This window comes from Malassezia globosa, assembly GCF_000181695.2.
Source record: "Malassezia globosa CBS 7966 chromosome Unknown mgl_sf_4.1, whole genome shotgun sequence".
Classification (NCBI taxonomy): Eukaryota; Fungi; Basidiomycota; class Malasseziomycetes; order Malasseziales; family Malasseziaceae; genus Malassezia; species Malassezia globosa.
In genome coordinates this window covers 364,594-381,104 of record NW_001849869.1, presented here as the reverse complement: position 1 = coordinate 381,104, position 16,511 = coordinate 364,594, and the positions used below count along the sequence as shown (strand labels likewise).

The following is a 16,511-nucleotide window of genomic DNA, read 5'->3' as shown; positions in this document are numbered from 1 at the left end:
GTCAAGCGGGATACACGCAAAGACGTACCGACATCAGATACAAGCTTTTCGATGTGTGCAGGGCGGCTTGGTGGATTTGCCTAGGGCGGGTCAGAACCATCGAGCACCGCATGGCGCGTACATACCCAGTTGTGTGCAAGTGCTGCGTCCGCCATGATGTGAAAGCTGGTACGCAAGTAACAATGAATTGGTTCGCTTCGACGACTTGTTCCTCCCTCGTACTACCTCACTCTTTGACTCGACGCGTATGGCGTGTCACGTGACGGGTCTGTCGAGACGTGCATGATCCGGATTTTCGAACCACCTGTTGCTTGAATCACGTTAGCGAGCGTCATGACATCGACGGAAGCTGCATCATCTGTGCAAAGAGATGCATCTCTCGCCGGATACGATGAGGAACAGATCCGTCTGATGGAAGAGCGCTGCATTGTGACGGACATCGAGGATAGGTTCGTGCGCGACGGAAGCAAAAAAGAGTGCCATTTGATGACGAACATCCGGGAAGGCCTGTTGCATCGCGCCTTTTCTGTTTTCTTGTTTGATCCACTGTCGGGAAAGCTTCTGTTGCAAAAGAGAGCTCAAGAGAAGATCACGTTTCCAAACATGTGGACCAATACATGCTGTTCTCACCCGCTCGCCGTCCGGGCGGAACTGAATGGTATTGCTGGTGCTAAGCAGGCAGCTCAGCGCAAGCTTGAGCATGAGCTGGGCATCCCCCCGACATGTGTTCCACTTGAATCGTTTCAATTTCTTACGCGTATCCACTATCTGGCGCCTAGTGATGGTTTGTGGGGCGAGCATGAGAGTACGTTCTGGTGATATTGCGTCAAACGTGTTGGCTAACGTACACACCAGTCGATTATATCCTATTTATTACAACGAGCGTGGATCTGCATGTGAATGAAAATGAAGTGGGTGATGTGAAATGGGTTTCGATAGAAGAGCTCAAGGCTCTGATGAATGAGCTGGATCCGGATGCGTTTACTCCGTGGTTCAAGTTAATTGTAAACGCATTTCTATTCCCATGGTGGCAGGAGTTGCTTGATCGAAGGGACTCGAATACAGGTCACATTGATGCCAAGACACTTTCACACCATGAAGATGACACGATTCACCGTTTGTAGTAGTCATTCCATAGTCAGCCATTCCACAACTATTTGTATCAGCCTGCCTGGGGGTCGGCGTCTTGAGCAGCGGTATTGTGTTCTTGGAGCCATGCCTGTCGAGTGTTAAGCATGTGGATACTTACGTCAGTTTCCCATATAGGTCTGCGAGAGTCGTTAGATACAAATTTTTGGGCTTTGGCCAAGTTCACAGTAATCACCCTCTGAATGAGTGATGTTGGTCAGCTCGATAGTCTGCACCGTATACGTACGCCATGCAGTTCATTCAAGTTCATATTATCCATGGCATCTTCAGCATCTTCTTCTTGCGTATAAGTGATGAATGCATACCCTCGATGTTTCGATACTGACATACATGTTAACGGCATGAACATCACACACACACCTTGATCCGTTTGACGAGGGAGCTGCACGTCGCTAATGTCACCAAATGTGCTGAAAATGGACAAGAGTGACGACTCATTCATGCTTTGATCCAGTCCGCCTCATGTTTGAGCAATCTATAGTGAGACGTACCGACATAAATTGTCTTTTTCGACATGATCGTCGAAGCAGTTGAACAGCTGTGGTGACTAGATCGCGAACTCGACTGGGCTATGCATGCTACGTAGTGGAGGCAATACATTTATGGAATTCAAAAAATGTGCCTGTTTTGTGTCAGCGCCTCATAATTCGATCGCTGGGCTAATATATTCATCCTCGCACAAATCCTTTTGAATGGAGAGGTGGGTGACATGGTGTCATGAGCGAGACATTTCTTGGGATGATCGCTTGCGTATTATCTACGTGAATGAAGGAAACAAAGAGATGGCGGTATCCGCGCCTGGATCGTATGCTGTTGTGGCGAAATCGTCCATACCCTCCGGTGAAATCATTGCACGTATCCCATGCTCAGCGCTGTTTTGCGTGCGGTACAGTGACTTGGCAAAAAAGCATGCCCTCCAACAGGCGCTTGGCAGGTACGCGTCTACGCTGTGCTTGGCGTTATGCGTACTGCACGAACAGGAAATAGGGGCTCGATCTACTTATGCGAGTTATTTGGAGCTCATTCCGGACGTTTGCCTGCCGATGGCCTGGGACTCTAAGTCTGAGGCATCGACATGGCTGCGAGGAACCGAAGCTTCGCGCATACTACAGCGCCAAGAGTATGCGTACAAACACGGACTCAAGTACACTGGTACATGTTACGTACGTTGATCTGGAAGTCATTATGATATGTCTAACATATGAAGACGGAGCTGGCCATGTTCTGGCACGATGTAGGTGAATCCATCCTTTACGATGCGCTGGGCGCAAAAGTCAGCTGGAAAGCGTTCGTGCGTGCATTTTCATTGGTCTCAAGTCGCGCGTTTGTGATTGACGTGTTCCATGGGTACGTATCACTCTTTCCTGTTCGTTGGGCGTTCTGTCAACCTGCGTTTCCGTCCTATTCCTCTTCCGACCACCACAGTCGTTTGCATGTCTCAACCTCCCCCCATTCTTTTCGCTCGCCCGTCTTTTAGCCCGCCTCACAACTTTTTTTCAGCACAGACTCTAACACCCAGTCTATGTATGGTGCCTCTCGCCGATATGTTCAATCATGCAGCGCCAAGCAATCTACAAGTCGAGTCAGATATGGAGGTATGCCTGCAATGCGGGTCTAATGAGCACATCGAATGTCATGTCGTCAGTGCGAACGGCAACATACCGCCCAACACGGTCGACATCCGTACAATAGAGCCGCTTGACGCTGGCGAGGAAGCATTGAATTCATACGGCGAACTTGGGAATGCCGAGCTTCTTTGCCAGTATGGGTTTGTATCTGATACTAAAAGTGGCTGGGAACGTTGCAGCTGGGACATCCGTCTTCCGAGTGAGCGCGAGGAATTGTGCAATTGCTTGGGCTGTGATCCAGCTGCCCTCGATAATGTTGAACAGGTCCGTTCTCTCGAGCCCATATATGCTGCACAAATGCAGCGCGATCTATGCGACGATGGTCTAGCACCCGCATACACCGACGAAGATGGTTTGGCACACGACTTCGCGCCGATTTCGCAAAAAAACCGGCACGATCAGCTCTGTCCGCTATTTGTGGACGCCGTTGGCCGCGTGAGTTGGCCACTATGGCGCCTTGCACTTGGCCTAGAAAATCAGATATGCAGTCGTATCCATCCACTTGACAGTCATCTGGCTCACTGGCATGCAGACAGGTCGGTGTCGCTTACGCCGCGAGTCAAGACAGCCTGTGAACGGATTGTGCAACTGTGTCAGGTGCGGCTTGAGCAACTGCGTGTCTTCCACGAGGATCAGAGCATTGATCCACCTTCGTCTACGTCAGATGCACTCCACTTTGCTGTCCAGCACGCGTGGCAAGACATGAGTATTCTACAAGCGTGCCAGGGCAGGTACGACACTGGATGCACAGATATGGGTGGCTTGTCCACGTGACTTGAATGCGCGTAAGCGAGGGAGAGAGATGGGGCACGGAGGCGTGGTCGTGTTGAAGCTTGTGGAGAGACCGCAAACGGTGCCTGCCAAAACCTGCCCGGCCGATTCGTCCAGACGAACAGCGCCCTGTGGGCCCCCTCGTCGTTTTTCCACTAATCATCAGTCGCGGTCGTGTGGCCGCTGACGAGATTTTTTTCTGTTGGAACTGGTTTTTGTTGCATGCCGCTTAGGGCCGTGCAGCCCATCTTGCGTCGTTGTCTGTTTGCTCGCACACATTTTACGCTCCATTGGCCTGCTTATATGAGTGCGAGAGAGAAGTATGGCGACTGGTCGCGCAACCAGCTACTTAGACGCATTGCACAGCTAGAAGGACGAGCTGCATCGCTGGGCGTCGATGTGCCGCCAGCCGAGCCGGCAGACGCGCGTGCCGCGGGCGTAGCGAGCACGAATGCTGAATCAGATACCACAGTCCAACCGTCCATTTGTTCACCAGCGAAAAAGCAGCCGCGACACTATGATGTGTCCGCCCAACCAAGTCGGAAAATTGCGCTACGCTTCTGTTATGACGGCGGATCATACTCGGGTCTTGCCGCTCAGATGGGTCAAATGACGCCATTGCCCACTGTAGAGGAAACAATATGGGAGGCACTGTGCACGGCCCGCTTGGTCGATGCGACCAAGAGCATGGACGATGTGGACTGGAGCAGGTGCGGACGCACAGATGCAGGTGTAAGTGCGGCAGGACAAGTGGTTGCATTGTGGATCCGAAGTCGATGCGTGGATGAACGTCCATTGCGTTACAAGACGGGCGAAGCGGCTATACCGTTGACAGACACAAGTGACGAGGAACTGCCATACGTTGCCACACTGAACCGTTTGTTGCCGCCGACCATTCGGATCCAAGCTTGGTCGCCAGTGCGACCGACCTTCTCGGCGCGCTTTGACTGTGTTTATCGACACTACAAGTATTTCTTCACTTTAGGAGCACCAAGCACGCTAGTGTGGCAGCCCGAGTCGCTTTCGCAATTCTCAGGACGCCTGGATCTTGATCGGATGCGTGACGCCGCTGCACGGCTCGTGGGCGAGCATGATTTCCGGAATATGTGCAAGGTCGATGCATCGAAACAGATCACGAATTTCCGCCGCCGCATTGATGGTGCGAGCATTGACCCAGTGTGTCGCGGCTGGTCCGATCGGCCTATTCCAGCACCGGATCCTCACAGCACCGACGAGCCCATGTATGTGCTAAACCTTCGCGGCTCAGCATTTTTGTATCATCAAGTGCGGCACATTATGGCCGTTCTTTTCATGGTGGGTGCACGGCTAGAAGACCCGTCTATTGTTGACGAGCTTCTCAACGTTCACACAGGAGCTGCCGCAGCTGATCGCTTACATGTGTGGCAGTGGCTTGAGAGCATGGACTCGAACCACGTCCAACAGCCGGCGATCATCGACTCGGCGGACAGGGCAGGGGCACTCACGGAATCAGGCTCGACCATGGCCCGCGTGACTGCCGGCAGTGCCGCCATAAATGCGCATGACAAGAACCGCATCCTGTCGCTTCCCATGCCGCCCGATGATCTTCCTACCATTGAAACAAAGCCTGCGTACGAAATGGCAGCTGACCGTCCGCTCATGCTATGGGAATGTGGATTTCACCCGTCCCATGTGCAGTGGCGTGCTAGCACGTATGCAGGGCCAATGTCACCTATACCCCAGGATGATCGACTTATTGACTACTCATCTAGTGTGCGTGCATCGAGTCAGTTACATGCACTGTGGACATCGGAAGCTATTCGCACGGAGCTCATGCGGCACCTTGTGCTTGCGACAGCTACTGGATCTGGCACGAGTCTACCTACCTGTACATCATTTGAACAAGCACGCTCGCCGCTTGTTCCCCAATCAACGTCTGAAGACAGCACAGCACCCGTTCCTGCTCGAGCACACCTTGTGCCGCTTGGGAACGGCACTATTCGTCCCACTACACGCTACAAGCGCCTAGCAGCCCGGCCCCGCGATGTATCTGCGGATGTAAAGAATGAGAAATGGCGCGAAGGCAAAGGACGTCGGCGTGCAGAACGGCGCCAATCGCATACTCCAGCTGATTCGTAACGACAGATGATCAAGATCGTATCTGATAATGTCGAGATACGAGGAGCTGATTCAGCTTTATTGAGTAGTACGCTTCAGACGTAGGGTGAACCAACGAAATGGGCACGACGAAATGGACCAAGCAGATCAGAGAGTATGCGCACGTCCCTTCTTTAGACCGATGATAGGGTTGTTGATTTACTGGCTCTGTAAAGTGCCAGGGGCGAGCAAGTATTTTAAAGTTCATCATATTTGGGGGAAGCGGAGGGGTGGCGCATCTGCTGTGATTACTTCCCAGTCGCGATAACCATTATTTTCTTTTTATTCTCTCCACCCCGACCAAGTGTGGCGCAGACTGGATTCTGTCGCCATGGGATCGGACGGTGGCTCTACGACGCCGCGTCATGAAGCCGAATCTAATCTGCACAGCACAGCTGGTACACACTCATCAGCACCGTCTCCGCAAGCCTTGTCTTTTTTTGATCGTTTCATCGCTTCCGTTGCAGGATCAGTATCGACGTCGTTCTTGATGACGCCTTTGGACGTCATAAAGACCCGGCTTCAAATGCAAGCGAACGATGCGTCGTTGCCTGTCCATGCAAATATTGGCACGATAAAAGGACCACCGTGTCCCGTACACGGAACTGCACCACATGAGTCAGCTCGAGCATCTACGCGTGTGTCGTGGCTGCGCCCATCGACACCTCTAACAGTCCCGTTCGCTATGAATTCGCCTACCATGTGTATATATCCTGAAAAGTGCAGTGTGGCGAAGCTCTGTGAAACCGAGGTCGTTATGCGCGAAGGTCGTCTGACTGGTGTGTGGGACGGCATAGTAAAAGTAGCTCGCGTTGAAGGGTGGCAGAGCCTTTGGCGTGGTCTCTTGCCTACTCTGGCAATGACTATACCGTCCCAGGTGACGTACATGTCGTTCTACGACGTGTTCCGCCAAGCCATCTTGTCGTTCGAAGCACCTGTTCCGGTATGGCAGGGACCCATCCCACGTCCCGCGATTCACATGCCCGACTTTCCCTGCGACATGCCGTGCGAACATGATGAGCTAGTGGATGTGGCACCGGCCATGTCGTTTGCTCGAGTGCCATTGCTCATAGCGTCGCTCATGAGCGGTGCCTGTGCACGAGCTATTTCCGCGACGCTCGTGACGCCTCTCGAGCTGCTTCGCACACGGTTACAGGCGTCACATGGCCGCTCATCTTTCCTGTCCGTGATCCAGCCCCTTGGCATGGAGGTCAAGCAGCAGGGGGTGCACGTGTTGTGGCGCGGACTCTCGGCAACACTTTGGCGGGATGTGCCGTTCTCGGCTCTCTACTTCACAGGGTACGAGGGCGGCAAGGTTCTTCTTACAGGTCGCGGCTTTGGCGAGAGCCAAACGTCTACGTTCTGGCACGAATTTGGCATCTCGTTCATCGTTGGTGCATCAAGTGGGTGTGTGGCAGCGTTTGCGACGCATCCGTTCGATCTGGTCAAAACGCGCCTGCAGGCCGAGCAGGCGCAGCGGGCTGTATATGTTTCTTCACGCTCGCTGTTCTCAGCATTGCGACGAATTGTGGTGAACGATGGTGTGCAGGGCCTGTTCTGCGGGCTGTCGCCGCGGCTCGCGAAAGTGGCGCCGTCGTGTGGCATCATGATCGGTGCTTTTGAAGCTGTGAGCCGACTCCTACGCCAGTCACACGCATAACTCTAACGTGCGAAGAATTTGTATCTATTGCATGCATCATCATGTATGAATGCATTCTCTCTATGTACTAGAAAATCCGTGATACCCCGCACTCGTCTACTCTTGTCATCGCAGCTTTCATGCTTGCTCGTCTCGTTCCTACAACATCGTTTCTCCATGATGACTCTGACTCTTGTATCGTGATCGCGTGGCTGTCTGTTTTGAATGTCATTTCCCTCCTCGCCTCGCCTCCCCTCCTTTATTATTATTATTATTATTATTATTTTTCCCTGTTACAACCCGAGCAAGAGCATAATGACATAGCCAAGCGTCGCAATGATGATCGTAGCCAAGACACTTGCAGGAATGCCTACGCGCAAGAACGTCTTGACGGACACGTAGTGATGCCCAACCTCATCTTCGAGATTGATCGCTGTCATGTTCGGAAATCCAGAGATAGGCAGACCCATCGCAGCGCTTGACGTGAGCGTCGTCGCCATAATCAACAAGCGTGGATGTGGCTCCACCAGATTCGCGCCCATCTGTGCAGCGATCGGCACAAGTAGGACAGCCGCAATCGTATGGGAGATAAATGTAGCAACAACAAGTCCCACTCCTACAAGGATTGCCAAAATACCCCACAACGGCAGGCCATTCACTTCGTTCTGAACGAACGAGTCAAGGCTCTTCAGAAGGCCACTTGATGCGACCGCCTTGCCCAAAGCAATGCCACCCATGGCCAAGAATACAATCGTCCACAAAAAGTTGTTAAAGTCCTCTTTCGTCAGCACACCCGTGCCAAAGAAGAGCACAAGCGGGATGATTGCCGTTACCGCCATATCGCCAACCATGCCCTGGATCTGGTTCTGGAAACACCACAGCACGATCGTTCCTAAGCACACGGCCGATATGAACCATTGCGCACGTGAAAATGAATTGTCCGTCTCAGGAATCCGCTTGATGTGCACGCCAGAGCCTGTGCCGAACGACCATAGCAGCAAAAGCCACAGCACCAGGAGCGACGTACCACTCACAGGAATCGTAATGGCGAACCACTGCACCCAGCCAAGGGGCTTGTCCATGTACTGCAGAGCAATAAGGTTCTGTGGCGACGCGATCGGCGACGTCTGCCCGCCGATGTTCGATGCGAGCGCAATGCCCATCACCATGCTTGTCGCGTACGGTGACTTTGGAGGCAGATTGCGCAGAATCGGCTGGACGAGCGAGAACATAAGCACGGGCGCTGCCACATTCGAGATCCACATACTTGCGAAGCACGCAACGAGCATGTGCGCCAACAGAACTACGCTAGGCCGTGTCCCGGCGTACTGCAGTACACGTGTTGCAATCACTTTGTCGATCCCATACTTGGACAAGGCCGCTGCGAGAGTAAATCCGCCCAATAACAGCGACACATTTGGCGCAAACATCTGGGCAAAAATCCACTTGCTCGCCTCGGGCGCCGTCAATCGACGCCCCTCGCCCTCGCCTTCGCGCGCAACACGAAGCGTAACAATTAAGAACGGTACCAGCAACGACGTGACGAACAGCTCGACCACCTCTGTCACCCACAGGCACGTACACAGGACAAGAAGTGCAAAACAGTTCTGTACTTCAATGCGCTCAAAAAAGCGCAGCGCCGGCACCTTGAGCAACGCGACAAACAACACGAGCGATGCAGTCAGCTGTAATGTGCCTACCGTGCAGAACGATGGCACAACAAAAGAGCCGAATGGTGTGCGAATCACCCTGGGCAGCTCTGGCTGCTCATTAAGCAGATGCCCGCCTGTGAGGCCCATCAAGCCCTTCTCCAGTGACGCGGCCTGCGCTCGGCGCTCAATGTTGATCATTTCACGCCACACCGTGTTGCGATGCCACACGACCTCCTCACGAAGCTGCATGCGGAGCTGCTGAGCAGCAAGCTCTACATCATCACGGGTCGCAACACGCGCATACAAGTGAACGAGTTCATCCACACGCTCCTCTAGCAACTTGCTGGTCTGTGGTTGGAACGGGTACTTGACTTTCACCACCTGCTCCATGTACCGGTCTTTGAGCGAGCTGCCTGTTGTCTTGTCATACTTCTTAAGGATTTTCTTCATGCCTGTTTGATTCAGCTCGGCAAAACCTTTCAGCTCATTCAACGAGGTGTAGAGCTCCATAAGCCTGCGCTTTATTGTCAGCCGCATATCTATCGCATAGTCATCCTGCGACACCCAGACACTCAGTGCTCTCCCACCCGCGCCGCCAAAACCACGCTCCGAGTGGCCATCGATGCTCTCGACATTTGTCGTGTCAAAGCTCGATGCACTTGGACTGTGATGTCGACGCGACGATTTGTGGAACGAACCACGACGGCCAAATGTATGGAGCCACCGGCGCGACACAGGCAGCGTGTCTTGGGTCGGCTGTGTATGAGCATCTGGATCGTGAATCGATGCGAGCGAGTGTGCTCGACGAGTTGGCACCGCGGCAGGCGATGCACGTCTATGTGGGGCAAGGCGTCCCGTCGAATCTTCCGCGTCTCTGCCACCGATAGGAATATGTGCACCCTCATACGATGCATCCACATCTGACTCGACACCACCTCCTTCATAGTCATCCTCCTCGGCCATCCTTACGTGCTCATGTGTCGCTTCAACTTCGTCAAACAGTTCCTTTTCTTTCATACAGTAGAAGTCCACGATCTTTCTCAACTCTTTGTCGAGATGCGGCACAAACTGGCGATCCAAGTAACTCGGCTCCCTGCACAGCAGCGTCTCCGACTCACTCTCCAAATTGCCTCCCTGTTCGACAGCCTCGGTGTCATTCGCCTCATACTGCGCGCGCTCCAACGAGTACACAATTTTTTTCAAGTGCTGATAACTGCACACAGCGTTAGTTCAGCACCGAGATACCACCATCAACCTCATACAACATACTTAACATAATGCTGTGACCAGTCCGGCACAGAGTTCAGCTGCAAGCTGTGAGAGACTCACTTTATTAGCACATAGTTCTTGCGTACACTTCATTCTCACGCCGAATGTACGAAGATCAATCGCACAATCACTCTCACTGTCTCACGAGTTCCTAAGAAGCGCAAATCCCAAACTTGGCTCAACGAGTGACTATGACGAGCTTCTATCACTCAAGAACACACGTCAAAAGTGTAAGAGCGTACGAACGTGGACGCGTTTTTTTGTCAGCAATCGAGTTCCTTGTGTAAGGATAAAACGACCTTTCTCCCACACATTTAGTGGCACATCAACCTACAATTTTTTTTCTGATCTTGACATCCCAAATTCACTTTTGGCTTGACTGCGCGTGTTGTCCATCTCACCTGTGCCTGCACACACGCACGATGGTCACGTGGAGTCGTCATACTTTGCCTGTGCTGATGCTTACGCATTTACTGTGTCCCTCCACACGCGCGCGAGCACACGCGTGCTATTTGGGTTTTCGATTTCCTTTCAGCCATTGAGATACTCCGTCCGTGCGGGCGACAAGAATTGTGGATCGGCTACTCACATCGCCACTCCAGCACCAATCCAATCTTCTCCTGAAGCCAAGCGCATCACTAGCACGATGGAGGCCATCAAGTTGCAGAAAAGGTACCCCAACTTTTCCCAGGAAGAGATGATGTCCCTTATATCGAAGTTCAAGCAGATAGACATTGATGATCGTGGAAGTCTTGAGCGACAGGTGGTACTCAAAGAGGTGCAGCAGCTGGAGAATGCCTCATATGACCAAGTACGCGAAACACTCAAGGACGTCGATCTCGATGCAAGTGGCCGTGTAGAGCTTGAAGACTTTGTGGACCTTGTGTCTCGTTTGCGCAAAGGCAGCAATGCAGAGGCTGGTGTCGTGTCGAAGGGCAAAGTGATGGTCAAAGGCAGCAATGCATCGACGCAGCATACGATCAACGAAGACGAACGCAACGAATTTACGCGCCACATAAACTCGAGTCTAAGTGGTGATGCGCATGTCGGGAACCGCCTGCCGATCCCAACTGATACGTTCCAGCTCTTTGATGAGTGTCGTGACGGCCTCTTACTTTGCAAGCTGATCAATTCGGCTGTGCCTGACACAATTGATGAGCGTGTATTGAATATTGGAAAAGCTGGAAAAGGTCCAAATGCGTTTCAAATGACTGAAAACAATAACGTCGTGATCCAGTCCGCTAAAGCGATTGGCTGTAGTGTTGTGAACATTGGTGCTCAGGACATCACAGATGGTCGCGAACACTTGATTCTAGGGCTTATTTGGCAGATTGTGCGTCGTGCGCTTCTCAACAAGATTGATTTGAAGCACCATCCCGAGCTGTACCGCCTATTGGAGGAGGGCGAAACGCACGAAGACTTTTTGAAGCTCCCACCTGACCAAATTCTCCTGCGCTGGTTCAACTACCATTTGAAAGCAGCCAACTGGCACCGATGCGTTTCCAATTTCTCGAAAGACGTTTCAGATGGCGAAAACTACACGGTTCTTCTCTCACAAATCAAGCCGGACAAATGTGATCGCGCCCCACTCCATGAACAGGACCTACTCTCGCGCGCTGAAATGGTGCTTCAGCGTGCCGATGCGATTGGCTGTCGCAAGTATTTGACACCAGGCTCTATGATTTCTGGGAATCCCAAACTGAATCTTGCTTTTGTCGCACATCTATTTAACACATGGCCAAGTCTCGAGCCATTACAGGAGGCCCCGCCCGTTGAAGTCGAGGAATTCGATGCAGAGGGCGAAAGAGAAGCGCGCGTATTCACTCTTTGGCTCAACAGCTTGGATGTACAACCCGGTGTATACAATCTCTTTGAGGATTTGAAGGATGGATATGTTCTTCTGCAGTCGTTCGACAGGGTGCTTCCCGGCTCGGTCATGTGGAAGCGGGTTTCTCGACCGAAAGAAGGCACTGCGCTCTCGCGCTTTAAGATGGTCGAAAACACGAACTATGTCATTGAGCTAGCCAAAGCGAACAACATGCATATCGTCGGAATTCAGGGCGCGGATATCACCGACGGTGCCAAGACTCTCACACTGGGCCTTGTTTGGCAGGTGATGCGTGCGAATGTCACAGCTACACTTCAGGGTCTGTCGAAAAGCGGCAAGTCTGTTTCGGATCTTGAGATTTTGGATTGGGCCAACAAACGCGTTAAGGCGTCCGGCAAATCGACGCAGCAGATTCGCTCTTTGCGTGATCCATCTCTTTCGAACGCAAAATTCCTTCTTGACCTCCTGGATACCCTTCGACCTGGTATCGTTGACCAATCTCTTATCACGAATGGATGTACGGAGGATGAGTGTCGATTAAATGCCAAGCTGGCTATCAGCATTGCACGCAAGTTGGGCGCCTTGATTTTCCTTGTGCCTGAAGACATTGTCGAGGTCCGCCAGCGTTTGATTCTGACATTCTTGGCCAGCCTGAGTACGTATAGTATACTTGAACATCTAACTCAACAGTGTCACTACAAAATTAATTTCATTCTTGTTATATATCTGAGTAGAGCAAGCAAAAAAGTATATGCAAGCCTGATAGTGGGCATTAGTGAACATGGCAACAGGGATCCTATATCAGAAGAAAATGTATGTGAATTATATTGTACTTGGTGATACTACCTTTTAAGAACTTGTCCCGGCTAGCTCAGTCGGTAGAGCGTCAGACTCTTAAAGAGTCTCCTTGGTTTCGAGGAGTTATCTGAATGTCGTGGGTTCGAGCCCCACGTTGGGAGTAACTTTTTGTCTCTTATATGGCCTCGATGAATGTTCTTCATTCGTGTTAACATTTTGCGTGCATTTCCTTCACCATTCTGACTTGATGTAGGCTTTTCTTTTCCCACTACAGACTTTATTCTACACATCTTTAGCAAATTAATCATCGTCATCGAACGTGATTTTTTTCGCTTTACCAGGGACCAGCTCTTTGTAATGATCTGTTGAAACGTCAACGTATTTCGTTAGATGTACATACCCCCATAGCTCGAGTGTGTCTTGCGTTTGATTGTTGTGGGGAAGCGGTCCATCTCTTTCGGCACAGGTTGATTTGCATCTTTCAAAACGCGAATCAACTCGCCTGCATGGGCTTTGTCTTCATCCGTGAAGAAGCTACATGATTAGAGGCATTGCATGAAAATATACTTACGTGATAGCCTTGCCGCTCTTACCACCGCGGCCTGTGCGTCCAATACGATGGATGTAATCCTCAATCGCTGTACATATGTTAAACAAAAAAAAATATAACAATTTAACTTACTCAATGGGAATGTGTAGTTGATGACATATTCCACGTTGGGAATGTCAAGACCGCGAGCGGCTACGTCCGTCGCGACAAGCAATGGCGTCTCTGCAGTCTTGAACGCCTCCAAGCTCGCCAAACGATCATGTTGGCTCAAGTCACCATGAATACCTGACACGCGATATCCCCATCGACGGAGGGTATTCTCAACACGTTGTGCTTCTTTCTTGTACAAAGCAAAGATAAGAATCTTTTCGTTCGTTTTCTGTGCCTGAATAGTGCGCAAGAACGTATTGAGCGCCCGCTCCTTAGCACGTCCATCGTCTAAGACTTGTACCGTTTGCGAAACGCGCCGATTCGCACTTAGCACATCGCTACCGACTGTGACACGCACGGGCACGCGCATAAATGTGTCGGCCAGTCCTCGCACTGCCGGCGGCCATGTTGCACTAAACATATTGGTGCGACGCCCATCTTCGTTTGTTTTGGTCATACCGATAATTGCTCGGATATCAGGCTCAAAGCCCTTGTCAAGCATGCGATCTGCTTCGTCTAGAGTCAGGTAGCTAACGTGACCCAAGTCAAGGGACTCTTCACGAGCCAGATCCAACACGCGTCCAGGCGTGCCCACGATAATATGCACAGGTAGGGCATAAGAAGCTAGCTCACGGATCTGTTCACCTTTCGATACACCACCATATAAGCAGAACACGCCATATCCAAGAGGCTCGGCGACGCGTGCCAGGTTATCTCGCGTCTGGATTGCTAGCTCACGCGTTGGTGCAATGACAAGCACATGAATCTTGTTCTTGTTATTACTCTTGCTCTTCTTGATCGAAGATGTTGACGACGGAGGCCACTGCTCCATCACATATTGCAAAGCTGGAATGCCGAATGCCAATGTTTTTCCAGAGCCTGTTTCGGCCACACCGACCATGTCGCGTCCCTGGAGAAGCACTGGCCAGCAGCAAGATTGAATCAGAGTCGGCTTGGAGAATCCTTCCATATCAAGTCGTTCTTTGAGCTTGGGATTAATTTTACCATTCAGTTCATCAAACGACAGCATAGGCCTAGGTGGCTTGTCATTTGACTCTTCAGCCATCTCAATTGTGATGTTGTTTTCTTCCATGAAGGCCCTAGCCTCACTCGCAGACTATCGTTAGTGAGACACACGTACCACGCCACTATTCCCTGAGGAAGGAACTGCCTCAGGCTCCTCAACGGTATGTTTTTCATCAGGCATTTCCTGTTTTGTCTCCTTTTCTTTTTTTTCTTTTCGTTCCTTCTTTCTCCTCTTCTCATCCTTCTCATCTTTCTTTTTCTCTTCTCTCTTGCGATCCTTCTCTTTTTTCTCCTTCTTTGCCTTTTTCTCTTTTAAATCGACTACATCCTCCGTTTTGTGCTTCCGGTGCCTCTTTGTTACCTCGTCGGTAGCCATGGCGTACTTTGCCTTATTGCACGACACGCCGTTGCGTTTTATTCGAGTTCACTAGCGCGTATCACGGAAATCGCTCATGAAAAATTTGGGAGATACGTCACGTGCAAGCATCGCCATGTTCTCCTTGATGCTACAGGCCATCACGCACTCAAGCCTTCATGGACATTGCGTTGTCGTCTGATGCTCTAGACGTGTCGTTTCATCCTGATGAGGGTGTACACCAGATCGCAGTGGGTCTAATCAGTGGCAAGGTCCAATTGTTCGACTATGGGGCCATGTTTCACAACCAATCCACACAGCCCGACGAGTCACGCACGTCTGGTAAAGCATACAGACGCGTATGGAGTGTGCGTCCCTCGCACAAAAGCTGCCGTGGTGTGGCCTTTGACGCATCTGGATCAAATTTGTTCTGCATATTCAAAGACAAGTCCATCATTGCGCTGGATCCTAGTGATGGCCATGTCAAGGCGCGTTGGCCTCGTGCGCATGAGTATGTCCGTTGTGTGTTCATACATGCACTCACACCAACGCAGGTCTGCGCCATCCCGCATTCTGCCTATCCATGAGGGACTAATGGCTACGGGTGATGATGATGGTATAGTGCGACTTTGGGACCCCCGATGTCCACCCGAGGGCGATGCCGAAGCGAAGCCACTAAGGTCGTATGATCATCATTCCGACTGGATCACAGATATGCTCTGGTGTACACATCTTGATCCGCCGCGTTCGAAGAAAAAGGATCAGGAAGATGACTTGAAGCGGAAGCGAGATGAAGAGAGAGCACGCAGTCGATTGATCGTCACGAGTGGTGATGGCACGCTTAGTGTAATCGATATTCATGGTGGGAAAAAGGGTGTGGAAGTCAGTGAGGACCAAGAAGACGAGCTGCTTTCAATTGCATCGATCAAGAACGGCAAAAAACTCGTCGTTGGCACACAACTGGGCGTTCTCTCATTATGGGCGCCAGACCGAGGCCTTCTTGATCATGCCGATCGTTTTCCTGGGCATCCGTCGAGCGTTGATGCTCTTTGCACACTGGATCAAGACACTGTGCTGACGGGTTCATCAGATGGCCTGATCCGTGTCGTCCAGCTGTTCCCACACAAGCTTCTTGGGATTGTGGGCGATCATGGTGGCATGCCGATTGAATGCATGAAGCGGAAAGGGCATCTCATTGCAAGCATCGGCCATGGTAATGAGTGCAAGTTAACCGATCTTGCGCCACTGCTTGAGGAGGGCGACGTGGAAACAGATGCTGCCGAACCGGAGCCGGCTGTCATGCTAGTGTCAGACGAAGCACATCTCATTGCCCGCAGTGCTGATGGAAGTGATGAAAGCGCAGGCGAGTCTGACGTGATGCAACCGCCGCCGGCAACTAAGCGCCGCACTGCAAAATCCAAGGCGGGGAAGAAGTCCGTGCATGATGTGGACCAGCATGCTAGCTTTTTTGCAGACTTATAGGTATGCGACCATATAATCAAGGGGAAGGAACATAACGTCCCTGCGGGGAAACAAAGTCAAACAGCTACACACATGTAT

General features: G+C 51.5%; 9 protein-coding genes across 9 annotated transcripts; 6 read left to right on the top strand and 3 right to left on the bottom strand.

Moving 5' to 3' along the window:
* Window positions 1-333: 333 nt before the first annotated feature.
* Window positions 334-1,124, top strand: MGL_1929 (uncharacterized protein; the record flags this gene model as incomplete). Its single annotated transcript, XM_001730878.1, has 2 exons — window positions 334-805; window positions 856-1,124. The coding sequence occupies 2 exons, from the start codon at window positions 334-336 to the stop codon at window positions 1,122-1,124; spliced, it is 741 nt and encodes a 246-aa protein (XP_001730930.1).
* Window positions 1,125-1,162: 38 nt separating this feature from the next.
* Window positions 1,163-1,591, bottom strand: MGL_1928 (uncharacterized protein; the record flags this gene model as incomplete). The annotated part of the gene is made up of 3 exons (XM_001730877.1): window positions 1,163-1,219; window positions 1,376-1,470; window positions 1,510-1,591. 3 exons carry the CDS (start codon window positions 1,589-1,591, stop codon window positions 1,163-1,165), a joined length of 234 nt encoding a protein of 77 aa, XP_001730929.1.
* A 340-nt stretch (window positions 1,592-1,931) lies between these two features.
* Window positions 1,932-3,551, top strand: MGL_1927 (uncharacterized protein; the record flags this gene model as incomplete). Its single annotated transcript, XM_001730876.1, has 3 exons — window positions 1,932-2,312; window positions 2,357-2,496; window positions 2,669-3,551. The coding sequence occupies 3 exons, from the start codon at window positions 1,932-1,934 to the stop codon at window positions 3,549-3,551; spliced, it is 1,404 nt and encodes a 467-aa protein (XP_001730928.1).
* A 300-nt stretch (window positions 3,552-3,851) lies between these two features.
* On the top strand, window positions 3,852-5,666 carry MGL_1926 (uncharacterized protein; the record flags this gene model as incomplete). The annotated part of the gene is made up of 1 exon (XM_001730875.1): window positions 3,852-5,666. The coding sequence occupies one exon, from the start codon at window positions 3,852-3,854 to the stop codon at window positions 5,664-5,666; it is 1,815 nt and encodes a 604-aa protein (XP_001730927.1).
* A 718-nt stretch (window positions 5,667-6,384) lies between these two features.
* Window positions 6,385-7,344, top strand: MGL_1925 (uncharacterized protein; the record flags this gene model as incomplete). The annotated part of the gene is made up of 1 exon (XM_001730874.1): window positions 6,385-7,344. The coding sequence occupies one exon, from the start codon at window positions 6,385-6,387 to the stop codon at window positions 7,342-7,344; it is 960 nt and encodes a 319-aa protein (XP_001730926.1).
* Window positions 7,345-7,616: 272 nt separating this feature from the next.
* MGL_1924 (uncharacterized protein) lies at window positions 7,617-9,992 on the bottom strand (the record flags this gene model as incomplete). The annotated part of the gene is made up of 1 exon (XM_001730873.1): window positions 7,617-9,992. One exon carries the CDS (start codon window positions 9,990-9,992, stop codon window positions 7,617-7,619), a length of 2,376 nt encoding a protein of 791 aa, XP_001730925.1.
* An 898-nt stretch (window positions 9,993-10,890) lies between these two features.
* On the top strand, window positions 10,891-12,912 carry MGL_1923 (uncharacterized protein; the record flags this gene model as incomplete). The annotated part of the gene is made up of 1 exon (XM_001730872.1): window positions 10,891-12,912. The coding sequence occupies one exon, from the start codon at window positions 10,891-10,893 to the stop codon at window positions 12,910-12,912; it is 2,022 nt and encodes a 673-aa protein (XP_001730924.1).
* Window positions 12,913-13,170: 258 nt separating this feature from the next.
* Window positions 13,171-14,972, bottom strand: MGL_1922 (uncharacterized protein; the record flags this gene model as incomplete). The annotated part of the gene is made up of 5 exons (XM_001730871.1): window positions 13,171-13,232; window positions 13,271-13,404; window positions 13,442-13,508; window positions 13,553-14,687; window positions 14,712-14,972. The coding sequence occupies 5 exons, from the start codon at window positions 14,970-14,972 to the stop codon at window positions 13,171-13,173; spliced, it is 1,659 nt and encodes a 552-aa protein (XP_001730923.1).
* A 158-nt stretch (window positions 14,973-15,130) lies between these two features.
* MGL_1921 (uncharacterized protein) lies at window positions 15,131-16,433 on the top strand (the record flags this gene model as incomplete). The annotated part of the gene is made up of 2 exons (XM_001730870.1): window positions 15,131-15,462; window positions 15,506-16,433. The coding sequence occupies 2 exons, from the start codon at window positions 15,131-15,133 to the stop codon at window positions 16,431-16,433; spliced, it is 1,260 nt and encodes a 419-aa protein (XP_001730922.1).
* Window positions 16,434-16,511: the final 78 nt, after the last annotated feature.